Source organism: Cervus elaphus, chromosome 9 (assembly GCF_910594005.1).
Source record: "Cervus elaphus chromosome 9, mCerEla1.1, whole genome shotgun sequence".
NCBI classification, from domain to species: domain Eukaryota; kingdom Metazoa; phylum Chordata; class Mammalia; order Artiodactyla; family Cervidae; genus Cervus; species Cervus elaphus.
In genome coordinates, this window is record NC_057823.1 from 6,494,808 (window position 1) to 6,513,350 (window position 18,543).

The 18,543-nt window shown below is 42.4% G+C and overlaps 2 protein-coding genes across 2 annotated transcripts; both read left to right on the forward strand.

Moving 5' to 3' along the window:
• Positions 1 to 151: 151 nt before the first annotated feature.
• LOC122699158 (histone H2A type 3) lies at positions 152 to 1,657 on the forward strand. Its single transcript, XM_043910742.1, has one exon. It carries the CDS (start codon positions 229 to 231, stop codon positions 619 to 621), a length of 393 nt encoding a protein of 130 aa, XP_043766677.1. The 5' UTR covers positions 152 to 228; the 3' UTR covers positions 622 to 1,657.
• Positions 1,658 to 8,499: 6,842 nt separating this feature from the next.
• Positions 8,500 to 8,910, forward strand: LOC122700848 (histone H3.1). The gene has a single exon (XM_043913871.1). It carries the CDS (start codon positions 8,500 to 8,502, stop codon positions 8,908 to 8,910), a length of 411 nt encoding a protein of 136 aa, XP_043769806.1.
• Positions 8,911 to 18,543: the final 9,633 nt, after the last annotated feature.

Here is an 18,543-nt window from a genome sequence, read left to right on the forward strand (position 1 = left end):
GTTTCTGATTTCTGATAGGATCAAGCAATGCGCAACGTCATCACTGGAACAGGCAGATGCAAATTAGGGGGAAATGGTGACTTCCTTTTCTGGTTGGTCACCATCACTACCCAATCGGGCGGCGCCGGCTGCACTACCTCAAGATCATATATAAAGACTCTCTGACTACAGTGGGTTTTTTGGTGTTCTGTTTTTTGGCTTTGTGTTGCTGTCGTGCGTTAGTGGGAGATGTCCGGCCGAGGCAAACAGGGCGGTAAGGCGCGCGCGAAAGCGAAGTCGCGCTCCTCGCGCGCGGGCTTGCAGTTTCCTGTGGGCCGAGTGCATCGGCTGCTTCGCAAAGGTAACTATTCTGAACGTGTGGGTGCTGGCGCGCCTGTTTATTTGGCAGCAGTGTTGGAGTACCTGACGGCTGAGATCCTAGAGCTGGCGGGCAACGCGGCGCGGGACAACAAGAAAACGCGTATTATCCCACGCCATCTTCAGTTGGCCATCCGTAACGACGAAGAGCTCAACAAGCTCCTGGGCCGCGTGACCATCGCGCAGGGCGGTGTCCTGCCCAACATCCAGGCCGTGCTACTGCCCAAGAAAACGGAGAGCCACCACAAGGCCAAGGGCAAGTGAGGCGACGGAGGCGGGCCGGAAACGGCCGTGCTCCCCAGCGGCCCCCTGACACCAAAGGCTCTTTTCAGAGCCACCCACAGTGTCTAGAAAAGAGCCGTACTGGCCAAGGCTGTCTTTCGGAGCGTGTTTTTGCGCGAATCTGAGCAAGGCTGGGCTTGAGGGAAATCGAACCAGAAACATGATTTGGGTGCGCATAGGGGCACAGTGGGCTGTGTGTGCGTTCGCTGCAGGTAATGTCTGATATTTTCTCTTGAATCTCACCCGCAAGGTCATGGAGTTTTAATCCCACTCATCCTTAAGAATTTATTACCGGTGACAAGCTACTTTTGACTCCGGAAAGTCATTACTGTGACATTCAGACGCCAAGTACGGACTGTTTTCTTATCCCATGAGAAATCCATAGATTAAACTAGTACTGAAAGTAAAGAAAATTTATCGTTTGAGGTTCTGATAGATAAGCGTGATTTCCATCTTAAAACGTATGAATACGTGAGTTAGGTTTTTGGAGAACACGAGATCAGAATGGTCTATTGTATTGCGAATTCTAAGGTCTTGGGCATGTCTTGTTAGATGCGTTTTCAGCATTTGAAATGTATCAGTTTACATTTTGAAAATAGGTGCACATTTTTAAAGGGAAACTCATTGTAGATAGAATAATTATTTAAAGGAGTTTAAATTACTATGGGTTGGTTTAAACAATAAGAGCCCCTTAAACTAATAGCTAGAGTCAAAATAATCAGTATATTGAATTTGATAAAATTGTTTTTGTGAATTCAGTAAATCTAAAATGAACAGTGTTAGGACCAGATTAAGTAATATATATGTGGATATTTCAAAAGATGATTGTTCATGAATTCCACATGCTGTTACAAATAAGGGGTGGAGTGTCCCAGATATGCCTCTGCAAAGTCTACTGAGAAGTGAAGAGAAGCACTTACTTCATGGGATTGAGAGAGTAAATGAGTAAATCCATAGTAATCCCCATGTTAAAAAATCTCTAGCACAGTATGAGTTTAGTAAATGTTACTCTTGCTGTTAGCCTTACTGGTTCCATTAATTTTTATTATTATAATAAATACAGGCCACTGAAACAATTTAGGAATGTTATATTTATCTTACAAAATTAGATGTACTCAAACCGGAGTTCCATAGACACTATCTGGAACTAACCACATTTTGCTAGTCTTTAGAAAATATCCTAGCAACATGAAACTGTTTGCACCAAAAATTGTTAAGAACTATCAGTGTGGATAGAAACAACACCCAACTCCTCTGCAATGTAGGTAGATAGTAGCATCCACATTGCCTAATGGGACCCATTTCAATGAAACAAACTGCAAGGATTATGCACGAGATACAGAGTCTTCTCGAGATCTGTACATTGTGTTCTCGGTGACAGCCTTCAATTCTACTTCAAACTCTTATTTTTGTGTTGATGTTCATGTAGGGTCATTTTATGTCTTCACTCCCTTCGGTGGTGTTTAAGAACGAACGATTTCTCAGGAACAGGGAGAGCTCGGGTCTCCAAGTGTCATCACTGCGCTCCAGATTTTCAGTTCCTCAAGTGGAGTGTTAACAGGGAAGCATGAGGTGGGAGATGCTCCAAGAGGCAGCCCTTTTATCACTTCTAAGGCTGAGTTTATACAGCCACATGCCCTGATTAATTTTCAGCTAATTAAAATTAAATACAAAGGTGCAGTTTCTCAGTCATCCTAGCCACACATGGCTAATGGCTACCACACTGGACAGAACAGATATAGAAGGTCTCCATCGTTACAGAAAGTTCTTTTGGGCAGCTTTGGTCTGATCATCTGTCAGGGTTATCAGGTTTAGAAACATGATGCAATATGCAGAGCTGCCTGCCTTGGGTAGAGAAAGCTCATCAGACTCACGCTGAAAGAAGAAAACAGCGTATGGCCCAGCCATTCCATCCTCCGGATACATACAAGGACTCAGCTACCCAGACACCCCTCTCACATTCACAGCAGCATCCCAAAGATAGAAACAGCCCAAATGTCCATAACAGATGAATGCGTAGACAAAATGTGGTCTATCCATATAGTGGAGTACTATTCAGTCATAAAAAGGAATGACATGTTCATGGATGAACTTCAAAAATGTTGTACTGAGTTAAAAAAGCTGGACACTAAAAGTCACATATTGTGTGATCCCATTTATATGATAGCATACAGAACAGACAAATTCAAAAGGACAGTAGATTAATTGTTGCTAGTTGGGTATTACAGGAATATGGAGTATTCACTTTTCATTCACTTTTGGGGTAATGAAAATATTTCAGAGATGGAAAGAGGTGATTGTGAATGCCTGTATGTCACTGAATCACTCTCTAGAATGGTTTATGTTTATGTGAATTTCACCTTGATTTAAAAAGATATGTGACCTTAATAAAAGGGTATGCACTAAAAAGAGTTTGTGTCTCCATCACTTTTATCCAATAGGTGGAGTGTGGGCTGGCCTGCCTGCACAGTAGCATCCCTCCGAGACCACGTGGGGAGAGGGGCATGGAGTCTTTTGGGTAGCCACAGCATTTTCCTTCTGCGCGCCTCAGAGTTTGAAGCCTTCTTCCCAGCCAACTGACACATACCATGCATTCCCTTCACCAGAATTATCTTGGTTATTCTCCCCATATCCCTATGGGTGGGCACTTTATTAAGAAAGATGAAGTGGGAGGGAGATCCCAGAAGAAGAATGCAGTCTGGGTGGCTTCAGAAGCATCCATGCTCACTGCAGATAAAGTGTTCCTACTGTCTGAAACTCTCAGCTTAGCTTGGCCCAAGTCTAATAGGCCATCTCACCTGTCCAGGTGTGGCCTGTACCCGCCTCTGCTGCACACCTAGTCTTTCCTCCTTGTAATACTAGTTTCCGTACATTCACCAACAAATTCAAGAATCATCCAAGTGAAAAAGCAAATGGATTCCTCCCCTCTCCCCAAAGTTTCTGAGCTCCCCTAGACTAGGGAGAGCAGAGGAACTTGGAATTGGCACTTGAAGTACTGGGTCACCCAGTTCCTAGTGCCATCAGATCTGGGCTGAGCTGAGCTGTTCTCCTACATCATCCTGTTACATGGCTGCCCCATGCCTGGTCATCAGAATCTGCCGAATGCTCCCCCTCCACAGTTTCCCTACCTCCAGCTAGGGTCTTATTTCTATGCATTGCTCACAAAGCCTCATGACACTATAATTTTCTCCAATGCATGCCCAGCAAAAGCTTAAAATTGCATCCCTTTCTCTGCCTGCTTCCCTCCCTCCCAGTTCCTGGTCAGCTGGGTTCTACTGCCTCCTGTAGAGGTCTCCAGGGACACCAGGTCTTGGTGCTTCTCTCCTCTCTCAACTTTGGTCCCAACAGCTCCTCCTGTCAGTGCTGCCCATGGGTCTCCAGGACCCCTCTGCTTCCTGCTGCCCTGTCCTCAGCTCACTCCCAGCCACATGCAGCCCTCTGGGTCACGTCCTTCCAGGTCACTCCTGCAGGATATCAGATCTGCCCCCAAATGTCCTAGAGAGCATGTGGGTCAGCAGTTTGAGCCAAATTCCATCACCTCCACTATGTTTGTCAGTGATGTTTCCCAAGGCCCATTTGACTTTGCACTCCATGATGTCTGGCTAAAGGTGAGGGATTCACATCATCGTGGTTATCTGGGTCATGAAGATCTTTTTTGTATAGTTCTTTATATTCTGGGTTTCCCTGGTGGCTCAGATGGCAAAGTGTCTGCAATGCAGGAGACCCAGGTTCAATCCCTGGGTCGAGAATATCCCCTGGAGAAGGAAATGGCAACCCGCTCAAGTAAGTATTCTTGCCTGGAAAATTCCGTGGATGGAGAAGCATGATGGGCTACAGTCCATGGGGTTGCAAAGAGGTGGACCCAACTGAATGACTTCACTTTCACTTTTTGTGTATTCCTGCCACCTTTTCTTAGTATCTTCTGCTTCTGTTAGGTCCATACCATTTCTCTCCTTTATTGTGCCCATCTTTGCATGAGTGTTCCCTTGGTATCTCTCATTTTCTTGAAGAGATTTGCTAGTCTTTCAGTCTTTCCCGGCAAAAAAAAACAAACCCAACAGTCCAAATTGATTTAAATAAGCATAGAACCAGACTCAGATAGGATGCAAGTGTTGGAATTATCTTTCAGACCAGAATTTTAAAACTGTGACTAAGATGTTAAGGGCTCTAATGGATAAAGTAGAGGGCAAATGCTAAGAAAGTATCAAAAGGGAATGTGAGAAATTGAAAACACTAACAAATGAAGACTGCCTTTGATGGGCTCATTAGCCAACTTTCTACAGTCTAGAAAAGAATCCATGAGCTTGAAGAAATGTCAATAGAAATCTCCCAACTGAAATCCAAAATGAAAAAGGAATAATAACAATGAATAGAAAATAGAATATTCTAGGACTGGGATAATTACAAAAGCTGTAGCATGCCTGTAATTAGAATAGCAGAAAGAGAAGAGAGAGTAGAAGAAATACTTGAATAATGGTTGAGAATTTTCCAAAATGATGGAGACTAAACCACAGATCCAGGGGGTTCAGAGACCACGGGTAAAAAGGAAATCTACGCTGAGGCACATTACATTCTTTTTTTTTTTTTTCACATTACATTCTATTACAGAAAATCAAAGGTGAAAACACCTTGAAAGAACCAGGGCGGGGCGGGGTGGGGCGGGGTGGGGCGGGGCATGGGGCAACACTAACTACAGACAAAGTTAAGACTTCTCATCAGAAATCATGAAAGAAAGTGTGGCATGACATATATACAAATTATTACACTTTTAAAAAATCACTAACCTAGAAATTAGTATCCAGCAAAATAATTCATCAAAAGTGAAGGAGAAAATCAAAGACCCGAAATAGACAAAGCAGTCTTGAAAAAGAAGAATGGAGCTGGAGGAGTCAGCCTTCCTGACTTCAGATTATACTACAAAGCTACAGTCATTAAGACAATATGGTATTGCTGCAAAACTAAAAATGTAGAGCAATGGAACAAGATAGAAAGCCCAGAGATAAACCCAAGCATCTATGGGCATCTTATCTTTGACAAAGGAGGCAAGAATATACAATGGAGAAAAGACAGCCTCTTCAATAAGTGGTGCTGGGAAAACTGGACAACTACATATAAAACAATGAAAATAGAACACTTTCTAACACCACACACAAAAATAAACTCAAAATGGATTAAAGATTCAAATGTAAGGCCAGAAACCATAAAGCTCTCAGAGGAAAACATTGACAGTATACTCTTTGATAGATATCACAGCAAGATTCTCTGACCCAGCTCAAAAAAATTATCTATTCTTAGTAACTGCTAACTGTTCAAATAATAATGGCAACAATAGATTGGATGATAATGACAGCAATGTTAGAGATGGAAGGGAGGAAATGGTAATATTCTGTTATTCCTAACTTACCTGCACTAACCCATGAAATGAAATAGTGTCATTTGAAAGTGGACTGAGATTGGCTATAAACCTGTATTTCTAGGAAAATCACTATAAAATTGGTATGCTAAATAGAGGATAGGGTATGGAATCATATCATGGTACAGCCATGACAGAGATTTCTAAATATCTTTAATGTTCATAACTACTTTGAAATGACAGTAGTTGTAAATCTTCCCCAATTAGAAGCTGTTTAATCATTGATAAAGATACACATTTATAATGATGTGACAAATTTATATTTTGATAGTTGCATTTTGCTAACTTCAATATAATTGATTCTTCGTATTTTTTAAAAAATTTTACACATTTAAAAACATTCTGAGGCATTCCACTTTATGCATTAAAAATACTTTTAAATAGTCTGAGCTTTACCAAACTACCATCATCCATCCATCCGTCATCATTCCCTTTAACCCTGGGAACATGCAGAGATTCTGACACTACCTGTTCCAAATGAGTGATGGCTTTGAGGAGATTAACCAGTGTCTCCCAGTCAGATGAGTCTGTCCCTAGTCAGATCCACATCATGCACACCAGGGCTTGCTTAGGATGGTCCCTCTGGTCCTTCTGCCTCTCTCCTAGCCAACCACACCTGACTTGAAGAGGGTGGTAGGACTTTGTGCAACAATCACTGTCAAATGAAAAAAACTCCAGATATAGTAAGCAGAGATCTTCATTTGAAAAGATTGTTGCAAGGGAGGGGAAAGGGCTATTGCAATAGCAAAGGAAAATTCTTTCTTCTACCCATCTTAGTTCTTAGCTGGGGTTCTGTTAACAGAATATGAATTAATAAGAGAAAAGCATGAAAGTTCCACCATGACTCAGGAGCCCTCATAAGGAAATGAATACCCACAGACAAAACCGAAATGCTTTTGTGTTAGATGGAACAAAGGCAATTATGGGAAAATGACTAAATTATACCTGGGAGGCTACAAGAAGACAGGAATTATCTTAATAAGGTCAGTTTGTGCAGAATCTTATTTGGTCTTAATATTTCATCCTCGATGACAAGACTGTTTCTTCTTGCATAGGGCAGGCATCTTTCACGAGGGACTTTTAACTCCCGTTTTCAGTAAGAAAGGTGACATCAGAATGCTCTCGCATCAGCTGTTTTTCAAGTGTCTAGTTTAAAACAATCTTTCCGCTCAACTAGCATAGTATTTGGGGATGGCACATTCTGGCGCCTTTCAGCTATGTCCTTAAAGTCTGTAAGCCTCTCACAGGTTTAGGTAGTGAAGGATCTTTTATACTGAGAAGTGAGCAAGACTAGGAAGAATCCGGTATGAGGAAGTGGAATGCCAGGGCAGTCGATGGGACGGTAGGTCAGGGAAGGCTTCACCCTGAGCCCAGCCAGTTCCCAGGTTAGGGCTCAGAGGTAGGATACCGAACCAAAGCTGAGCAGATAAGCATCTTGTTCAGAACTGTCAGGCTGGTTTATTTCTCTCAGCAGGTTCTCACCATAAGAGATTTGAAATAGTAAGTTAACTACAGCTCAAGCACTTAGGATTATCTCAGCTTTCCTCTAGCATAGCAAGAGTTTGAAATAGCAGGCTAGTTATGGCCCAGTAAGAGCTCAGGCAAACAAAACTTTATTATAAATATAACAGATAATACACTATCAAGACAGGAGAGAGGACCACACCCTGCTTGGTTTTTCCTTTATATATGTGCTGATTCCTCCTTTTGTTTTTCAGCTTTATGCAAAATAGGGCTTCTACCTTCCACCAATCAGGGAAAGGAATGCAAATAGCCTGTGCCCAAAGCCAATCAGGGAAGAGAGTATATCTTTGGGGGGGCAGTTTCCTGCCATAGGTCCTCCCTTAGGTCCTCTACTTCCTGTTCGTTCTGCTTCGCCCACTCCCCACCCCGCCCCCACCTCCTCACCCCCATCTTGTGTCATCAGTGTCATTTGGCGAAGATGGTTCACTGCAGGGCACAATGATTGAGGGAATTCCTTTAACCATCAAGAAAATTCAAATTGTCACTACCTACAGGCCAAATGCAGAGTGTAAGCTTCTAGAACTTTCTTCCCTCAGCCCATAGGGGAGGAAGAGAATGCTGAGGAAAAACAAGGGAGCTGTACACGGAGATGCAACACACACAATGACGCCCACCTGAACCCAGACCTGATGCCCACCCCGATCCAAGTCAGACCCACTTGCTCTTCGAGCAACCCTGCGAGCTCCAAGACGCCAGCCTGTGAGGCCAAGCCCTCGCATCCCGAAAATAAGGGAGAGGCGCCCATGTTGTATGCTTCTATGGGCCAATCAGAGCTTAGCCTGCCCTCACGCCACCCAGCAATTGGCCAATGGGAAGGCTACACCCTCTATAAAAGAGGGCAGGCTTCGCGGTATCGCACGTCGGCGGGGGACGGAGAAGGCTGTGACAGCTACTCTCATCTAGGTGGTGGAAGCGGCAGCGGCATGGCCCGAACGAAGCAAACTGCCCGGAAGTCCACTGGCGGCAAAGCGCCTCGTAAGCAGCTAGCTATCAAAGTTGCTCGCAAGAGTGCCCCAGTTACCGGTGGCATGAAGAAGCCACATCGCTATCGGCCTGGAACCGTAGCACTGCGGGAGATCCGCCGCTACCAGAAGTCTACCGAACTTCTGATTCGGAAGCTGCCGTTTCAGCGCCTGGTGCGGGAAATTGCGCAGGATTTCAAAACCGATCTGCGCTTCCAGAGTTCCGCTGTGATGGCACTGCAGGAGGCTTGTGAGTCGTATCTAGTCAGTCTCTTCGAAGACACCAATGTGTGTGCCATCCATGCTAATCGTGTCACCATCATGCCTAAGGATATCCAGCTGGCACGGCGAATTCGTGGAGAGCGTGCCTAGATTCTTTAGTGCACGTGGTTGATAATTTTGACCCCCAAAGGCTCTTTTCAGAGCCACTACTTTTTCAAAAAGAGTGCTGTACACAAACGAGTTAGCCCCTTTTGAGTTAGAGGGCTGACTGATTCTTACGGGGGGGTGTGTGTGTGTGTTAGTCGCTCAGTCGTGTCCTGCTCTGCGATGCTAAGCTTCTCTATCGTTGGAATTCTCCAGGCAAGAGTACTGGAACGGGTTGCTAGTCCCTTCTCCAGGGAATCTTGGTGACACTGGGATTGAACCCAGGTCTCCTGCAGTGCAGGCCTCTTGACCATCTGAGCCATCAGGAAAGCCTCAGTAAAATCATGGGTAGTACCAAGTGTTACTCTTTCAAGAAAAGAGCTTTGCTATGGCAGTTGGCCAATATACCTGATGTGGAGAACTAATACTTGAACAAAGACCTTGGTAACTGGGAAAGATTGACAGCAGGAGAAGGGGACAACAGAGAATGAGATGGGGGGATGGCGTCACAGAATGAATGAATATGAGTTTGAGCGAGCTCCGGGAGTTGATGGGACAGGGAAGCCTGGCGTTCTGCAGATCATGGGGTTGCAAAGAGTCACACATGACTGTGGAACAGCTGGTAACTTGGCAGCATGTGGTAATGAGTTTTCCGTCCCCATTGAGTAAACTTGTTTTAACACAGGGTGGTTAACCATACTTTCAGTAGTGGAGTTCTGTGGAGATGATGGGAGCATGGATTTTAGGGGGAAAAGAATTTTCCATTGGTGGTGATTCGAAGTTTCTCCACTGAAGCTTTATTAACTTGATTAAAAGCCTGGTAGATTTTCTCGTCGTGCAAAGGGGATAAAATCCATTCCCTACTATACTTGTTTGGGCTACATTTTTGGCGGTTGAAATGATGAAGCCTGTGTGTAGCTAAGAGAAATAACCAAAGTTGATTTTTTGTACTCACTAGATTTCTGGCTTAATTATAAAAAATTAAAGGCTATAAAAGATGTGTACTTGGGTCCCAAATGCAGGATCTTCTGCTCCCATGGAGTTATGGTGCACCACCCTCCAGGCATGTGTATGAGTTCTTGCTAACCAACCTGGAAACTCCAGTCCTACGGGGATTGTCATGGATGCCTCATTACACAGGCACGGTTGATTGAGTCATTGGTGATTGAATGGAACCTCCAACTGCTGTCCCCTTCCTGGAGATGGGCTTGAAAGTTTCAAACCTCTAATCACAGTTCATTCCTTGTGGACATAATCTGCAGTATGTCACCACCAAAGGCTTGGTGATAAACTTTGAACAGGCCTGGTCTGTGTATCTTGGAAAAGCTTCAATTCCAGTTATTGTCTGCTTCATTCCAGGAACTCTTTAATTTCAGGTCACCAGGTGACATGCAGATCCAGTCTGGGTTTGCTGCTTTCTATGAATTAAATCTATTCCTTGCAAGATAAATACTTCACAAAGCACAGAAAAGGAAGATTGCAGACTTGGGGTTATTTAAAAGGCGATAAGTATTGCAAGTTAGCATCAGCTTTCTTTGTCTTTAATCTCCCAACTCTGCTATTTTGGTGCAGAATAAAACATTATTCTGATTTTTTAAATTTCATGACAATAAAGGCTGTGACCAATAATTCCAGGCTGGTGCTAGGGATTATTGAAACAGCAGGACCCTATGGTACTTGCCCGCCCCCCCACCCCCGCCCCATGTCATTTACTTGTCTTTTGTCTGTGGAAAACTGTAGTCAAATAAGTTTAATTTGAGAAGTGGGAAATGTGGAGACAAAGGAAAACAAGGAGACCAAATAATGACACTGTCAGTAAGTATAGTCAAGGAACTTTAGCTCTTTCTCAAGGGTATAGGTAATATTCTGAGCCATATCCTATGAGCTGTCTTATAGATACTAAAACGCTAAGGTGAAAAATTAATTACATGATGGCCAGACTGTACCCATGACATAAGCTGCCACAATTCCGAGAACTGGCCTCAAAGAAATGGGAACAAATGGACCCTGGATCTGAAGATTAACTGTACCTGAAATTACCAAGATGACGTTTGGCAGACCACCAGTGACTAATTTAAAGATAACTGTCAGAACTGACTGCTGTTTCTATATGTAGCTGTATTCCACTTTTGTCTAAAAAAAGCTCCTGCCTCACTAGTTTCCACGATATCTGCCCTCCCCCAACCCTAGTGGCCAGCATCTGAAATAAAGCAAATTTTCCTTTCCACCAACCAGGCCTGTAAAGAGCAGCCAGACCCTGCATTTGGTGATACTATAATATTACGATGTCATTGTTTATCAGGCTCTGCCTGATCAGAGCCCTGGTAAGGATATAAATGTGCCATGATTTTAAACCAGTTTAAGTTGTGGTTTGCAACCAAGAATTCTAAGAAATAGAACCCTGCCCTTAGGGTGGCATATCATGACTAAATTGGTTTACTCTAATAATTTACAACTGCAGAAAATATACGCCACAAGAGACTGACCCGGACTTGCCTGTCAGTGTCCAGGAGTCTGGTGGAGGTATGGGTTGACAATGGCCTGCTGCAGGGTCGGGGGCACCGAGTACAACAGTGTGTGCCCAAGACATTTGAAGGAGATCACCATTATCTTCATTACCCCTACCAAGTTTGGTCTCAGGTCAAACAACAGGGAGGGAATACAGCCCCACCCATCAACAAAGTTGGATTAGACTTACTGAACATGGCCCCGCCCATCAGAACAAGACCCAGTTTCCCCCAGAGTCAGTTTCCCATTAGGAAGCTTCCATAAATTTATATATCAGAGGGCAGACTGAGTAGTTTTCTGTGATTGTGGTTTTCATTCAAACTGATCACATGGACCACAGCCTTGTCTAACTCAATGATAATTATGAGCCAAGCCATGTAGGGCCACCCAAGATGAACGGGTCATGGTGGAGAGTTCTAACAAAACATGGTCCATGGGAGAAGGGAATGGCAAACCACTTCAGCATTCTTACCTTGAGAACCCAATGAACAGTATGAAAAGGCAAAAAGATAGGACACTGAAAGATGAACTCCCCAGGTCAGTAGGTGCCCAATATGCTACTGGAGAAGAGTGGAGAAATAACTCCAGAAACAAGACATGGAGCCTAAGTGAAAACAACGCCCAGTTGTGGATGTGACGGGTGATGGAAGTAAAGTCCGATGCTGTAAAGAACAATACTTCATAGGAGCATGGAATGTTAGGTCCACGGATCAAGGTAAATTCAAAGTGATCAAACAGGAGATAGCAAGAGTGAATATCGACATTTTAGGAATCCACAAAATAAAATGGACTGGAAAGGGTGGATTTAATTCCAACGACATCATATCTACTACTGTGGGCAAGAATCCCTTAGAAGAAATGGAGTAGCCCTCATAGTCAACAAGAGTTCGAAATGCAGTTGTTGGGTGCAATCTCAAAAATGAGAGAATGATCTCAGTTCACTTCCAAGACAAACCATTCAGTGTCACAGTAATCCAATTCTATGCTCCAACCAGTAATGCTGAAGAAGCTGAACGGTTCTATGAAGAAGACCTGTAAGACCTTCTTGAGCTAACACCCAAAAAAGATGTCATTTTCTCTCTTTTTTTTTTTTTTTTTTGGTCCTTTTCATTATAGGGGACTGGAATGCAAAAGTAGGAAGTCAAGAAATACCTGGAGTAACAGGCAGATTTGGCCTTGGAGTACAAAATGAAGCAGGGCAAAGGTTAAGAGTTTTGCGAAGAGAATGACCTGGTCATACCGAACACCCTCTTCCAACGACACAAGAGACAAGTCTACACATGGACATCACCAGATGGTCAATACTGAAATCAGATTGATTATATTCTTTGCAGGCAAAGATGGAGAAACTCTATACGGTCAGCAAAAACAAGACTGGGAGCTGACTGTGGCTCAGATCATGAACTTCTTATTGCAAAATTCACTTACATTGAAGAAAGTAGGAGAAATCACTAGACCATTCAGGTATAACCTAAATAATATTCCTTACAATTATACAGTAAAAGTGACAAATAGATTCAAGGAATTGGATCTGATAGTGTGCCTGATGAACTATGGATGGAGGCTCATGACATTGTACAAAAGGCAGTGATCAAGACCATCCTCAAGAAAAAGAAATGCAACAAGGTAAAATGGTTGTCTGAGGAGGCCTTACAAATAGCTGAGAAAAGAAGAGAAGCTAAAGACAAAGGAGAAAAGGAAAGCTATACCCATCTGAATGCAGAGTTCCAAAGAACAGCAGGGAGAGATAAAGTCTTCCTCAGTGATCGATGCAAAGAAATAGAGGAAAACAATAGAATGGGAAAGGCTAGAGATCTCTTCAAGAAAATTAGAAATACCAAGGGAACATTTCATGCAAAGATGGGCACAATAAAGGACAGAAATGGTATGAATGAACCTAACAGAAGAAGATATTAAGAGGAGGTGGCAAGAATACACAGAAGAACTATACAAAATAGATCTTCATGACCCAGATAACCACGATGATGTGATCACTAACCTACACCCAGACACCCTGAAATGCAAAGTCAAGTGGGCCTTAGGAAACATCAAAGCTAGTGGAGGTGATGTGCTATTTCAAATCCTAAAAGATGGTGATGTGAAAGTGCTGCACTCAATATGCCAGCAAATTTGGAAAACTCAGCAATGGTCACAGGACTGAAAAAGGTCAGTTTTCATTCCAATCACAAAGAAAGGCAATACCAAAAAAAAAAAAAAAAAGGTTAAAACTACCACACAATTGCACTCATCTCAATGCTAGCAAAGTAATGCTCAAAATTCTCCAAGCCAGGCTTTAACAGTACATGAGTCATGAACTTCCAGATGTTCAAGCTGGATTTAGAAAAGGCAGAGGAAACAGATTAAATTGCCAATATCTGCTGGATCATCAAAAAAGCAAGAGAGTTCCAGAAATACATCTACTTCTGCTTTATTGACTATGCCAAAGTCTTTGACTGTACAGATCAGAACAAACTCTGGAAAATTCTTAAAGAGATGGGACTACAAGACCACCTTACCTGCCTCCTGAGAAATCTGTATGCAGGTCAAGAAGCAACAGTTACAACTGGACATGGAACAACAGACAGGTTCCAAATAGGGAAAGGATTATGTCAAGGCTGTATTTTGTCACCTGCTTATTTAACTTCTATGCAGAGTAAATCATGCGAAATGCAGGGCTGGATGAAGCACAAGCTGGAATCAAGATTGCCAGGAGAAATATTTCCCAGCATATTATAATCTCAGATACACATATGACACCACCCTTATGGCAGAAAGTGAAGAACTAAAGAGCCTCTCGATGAAAGTGAAAGAGGAGAGTGAAAAAGTTGGCTTTAAATTTAGTATTCAGAACACTAAGATCATGGCATCTGGTCCCATCACTTCATGACAAATAGATGGGAAAACAATGGAAACAGAGACTTTATTTTTGGGGTTCCAAAATCACTGCAGATGGTGATTGCAGCCATGAAATTAAGATGCTTCCTCCTTGGAAAGAAAGTTATGACCAACTTAAACAGCATATTAGAAAGCAGAGACATTATTTTGCCAGCAAAGGTCCATCTAGACAAAGCTATGGTTTTTCCAGTAGTCATGTATGGATGTGAGAGTTGGACCATAAAGAAAGCTGAGCACTGAAGAATTGATGCTTTTGAACTGTGGGGCTGGAGAAGACTCTTGAGAGTCCCTTGGACTGCAAGGAGATCCAACCAGTCCATCCTAAAGGAAATCAGTCCTGAATATTCATTGAAAGGACTGATACTGAAGGTGAAACTCAAATACTTTGGCTACCTGATGCAATGAACTGACTCATTTGAAAAGACCCTGATGCTGGGAAAGATTGAAGGCAGGAGGAGAAAGGGATGACAGAAGATGAGATGTTTGTATGTTATCACCGACTTGATGGACATGAATTTGAGCAAGCTTTGGGAGGCGGTGATGGACGGGAAAGCCTGGTGTGCTGCAGTCCATGGGGTCACAAAGAGTTGGACACGACTGAGTGACTGAACTGTACTGAACTGAAGAATGTTATGACCTTGAGATTGCCCTTGGTACAACATATGAAGTCATTACATCTTAAATGTTATCCTAAACTTTATCCTTAAACTATTTGCTCCTTAAACTTTATCTTAAACTATATGTTCACTTTATCCAGGGTGTGCAGGCATAAAGATCTTTGTTTTATTTTCTCTTAAATCACCCAGTGCAGAGTTGTACCCAAAATTTGTATTTAACTGTTGTTACTGACATACATATTGGCCTTCATATTGATCAACATTGTGACTGGCCTGGGAAGCCTCTTCTTGATGAGCATAGACTGGCATGCTGCAGTCCATGGGGTCACAAAGAGTTGGACATGACTGAGCGATGGAACTGAACTGAACAGAAAATAAAGGACTTAATTGCATATTAGCTTTAGTACAGCAAGCCTTGGCAGCCATTGCCTAGAGGACCTTGTTAAAAAAGAGGACAATGATGATGCTAAGAGTCCACTCTGACTACATGCACACCTGAACCTGTTGGAGTATAGATGAGTACTATTCCACTGTATGTATGTATTACATCTTCTTTATCCATTACTCTTTTGATGGATATTTATGTTACTGCCATGTGCTGGCTACTGTAAATAGTGCTGCAATGAACATTCGGGTTGCATGCATTTTTTTGAATTCTGATTTTCTCTGCATAAATGTGGTAGTTTTATTTTAGTTTTTTAAGGAACCTCCAGACTATTCTCCACAGTAGCTGTATCCCAACAGTATAAGAGGGTTCCCTTCTCTCTGCAGTCTCTCCAGCAATTATTGTTTATAGATTTTTTTTGATTATGCGATTCTCACCACATGAGTTGATACCTTATGATGTTCAATCACTAATTCGTGTCTGTCCCTTTACAAGGGTATGGACAGCAGCATGCCAGGCTTCCCTGTCCTTCACTATCTCCTGGAGTTTACTCAAATTCATTTCGATTGCATCAGTGATGCTATCCAACCATCTCATCCTCTGCCACCCTCTTCTCCTTTTGCCTTCAATCTTTCACAGCATCAGGGTCTTTTCTAATGAGTCAGCTCTTCAGTCAGGTGGCCAAAGTATTGGAGCTTCAGCATCAGGCCTTCCAATGAATATTCAGGATTAATTTCCTTTAGGATTGACTGGTTTCATCTCCTTGCTGTCTAAGAGACTTTCAAGAGTCTTCTCCAGGACCATAATGTGAAAGCATCAATTCTTCAGCCCTTAGCCTGCCTTATGGTCCAACTCTCAAATCCATACATGACTACTAGTAAAACCATAGCTTTGACTATACAGACCTTTGTCAGCAAAGTGATGTCTCTGCTTTCTAATACACTGTCTAGGTTTGTCGTGGCTTTCCTTCCAAGGACCTAGGGTCTTTTTAATTTCATGGCTACAGTCACCATTTGTGGTGATTTTGGAGCCCAAGAAAAGAAAGTCTGTCACTGTTTGCAATTTTTCCCCTTCTGTTTTCCACAAAGTGATGGGACAAGATGCTATGATCTTTGTTTTTGAATGCTGAGGTTTAAGCCAGCTGTTTCACTCTCTTCTTTCACTCTCATCAAGAAGTTCTTTAGTTCCTCTTCACTTTCTGCCATCGGAGTGGTCTCATCTGCATATCTGAGGTGTTTGATATTTCTCCCAGCAATTCTGATTCCAGCTTGTGATTCATCTAGGACAGCATTTTGCATAATGTACTCTGCATATAAGTTAAATAAGCAGGGTGACAATATATAGCCTTATTATACTCCTTTCCCAATTTCGAACCAGTCAGTTGTTCCATGTCCAGTTTTAACTGCTCCTTCTTTGCCTACATACAGGCTTCTCAAGAAGTAAGACAAGTAAGATGGTCTGGTATTCCCATCTCATTAAGAATTTTCCAGGTTTTTTTTTTTTTTTTTTTTTGTGATCTACACAGTGAAAGGATTTAGCATAGTCAATGAAGGAGAAGTAGATGATTTTCTGGAATTCCATTGCTTTCTCTATGGTCCAATAAATATTGGCAGTTTTATCTCTGGTTCCTCTCTCTCTTCAAAACCCAGCTTGCACGTCTGGAACTTCTTGATTCAAGTACTGCTGAACCTTAGCTTAAAGGATTTTGAGCATAAACTTGCTAGCATGTGAAATGAGCACAATTTCATGGTAGTTTGAACATTCTTTGGCGTTGCCCATCTTTGGGATTGGAATGAAAACTAACCTTTTCCAGTCCTGTGGCCACTGCTGAATTTTTGAAATTTGCTGACATATTGTGTGTAGCAGTTTAACAGCATCTATCTTTTAGGATTTTAAAGAGCTTAGCTGGAATTCTATCACCTTCACTAGCTTTGTTCATAGTAATTCTTCCTAAGGCCCACTTGACTTCGCATTCCAGGATGTCTGGCTCTACGTGAGTGACCCCACCATCGCGGCTATTAAGACTTTTAATATATAGCTCTGTGTATTCTCACCACCTCTTGATATTTCCTGCTTCTGTTAGGTCTTTAAAATTTCTGTCCTTTATTGTGTTTATCCTTGCTTGAAATATTCCCTTAATATCTCCAATTTTCTTGAAGAGATTTCTGGTCTTTCCCATTCTATTGTTTTTCTCTATTTCTTTGCATTGTTTACTTAAGAAGGCTTTATCTCTCCTTGCTATTCTCTGGAATTCTGTATTCAGTGGGGTCTATCTTTCCCTTTCTTGTCTTTCACGTCTCTTCTCAGTTATTTGTAAAGCCTCCTGAGACAAGCGTTTTGCCTTCTTTTTCTTTGGGATGGTTTTGGTCAATGCCTACTGTACAGTTATGAAACTCCATCCATATTTCTTCAGGCACTCTACCAGATATAATCTTTAGAATCTATTTGTCACTTCCACTGTATAATCATAAGGGATTTTACTTAGGTCATACCTAAATGGCCTAGTAGTTCCCCTACTTTCTTCAATTTAAGCCTCATCTTTGCAATAAGGAGCTCATGATGTGAGCCACAGTAATCTCCTGGTCTTGTTTTTGCCAACTGTATAGAGCTTCTCCATCATCAGCTGCAAAGAAGATAATCAACCTGATTTTGGTATCACTTCCTCAAGTAATTTTTTTTATAAATTTGTTTGTTTATTTTGGCTGCATTGGTTCTTCATGGCTGCACAGGCTTTTCTCTAATTTGTGGCCAGAGGGGGCTACTCTCTAGTTGCTTCTCATTTCACTTTTCTGTTGCTGCAGAGCACGGGCTTAAGGGCACGTGGGCTTCCGTAGTTGCAGCTCCCAGGATGTAGAGCACAGGCTCAACAGTGTGGTGCAGAGGCTTAGTTGCATGTGGGATCCTCCCAGAACTCACGCCTCATGCATTGGCAGGCAGATTCTTTGCCACTGAGCCACCAGGGAAGCCCCTCATAGAGTTTTGATTTGCATTTCTCTAACAATGAGAGATGTTGAGCATCTTTTCATGTGTTTGTTATCCATCTATGTCTTTGTTATCCATCTATGTCTTCTTTGGAGAAATGTTTGTTTAGTTCTTCCTCCCCATTTTTAAATTCTTTTTTTTCCCCCCTTGATACTGAAATGCATGAGCTGCTTGTATGTGTTGCAGATTAATCCTTTGTCAGTTGCTTCATTTGCAATTTTTTCTCCCATTTGAGAGTTGTCTTTTCATCTT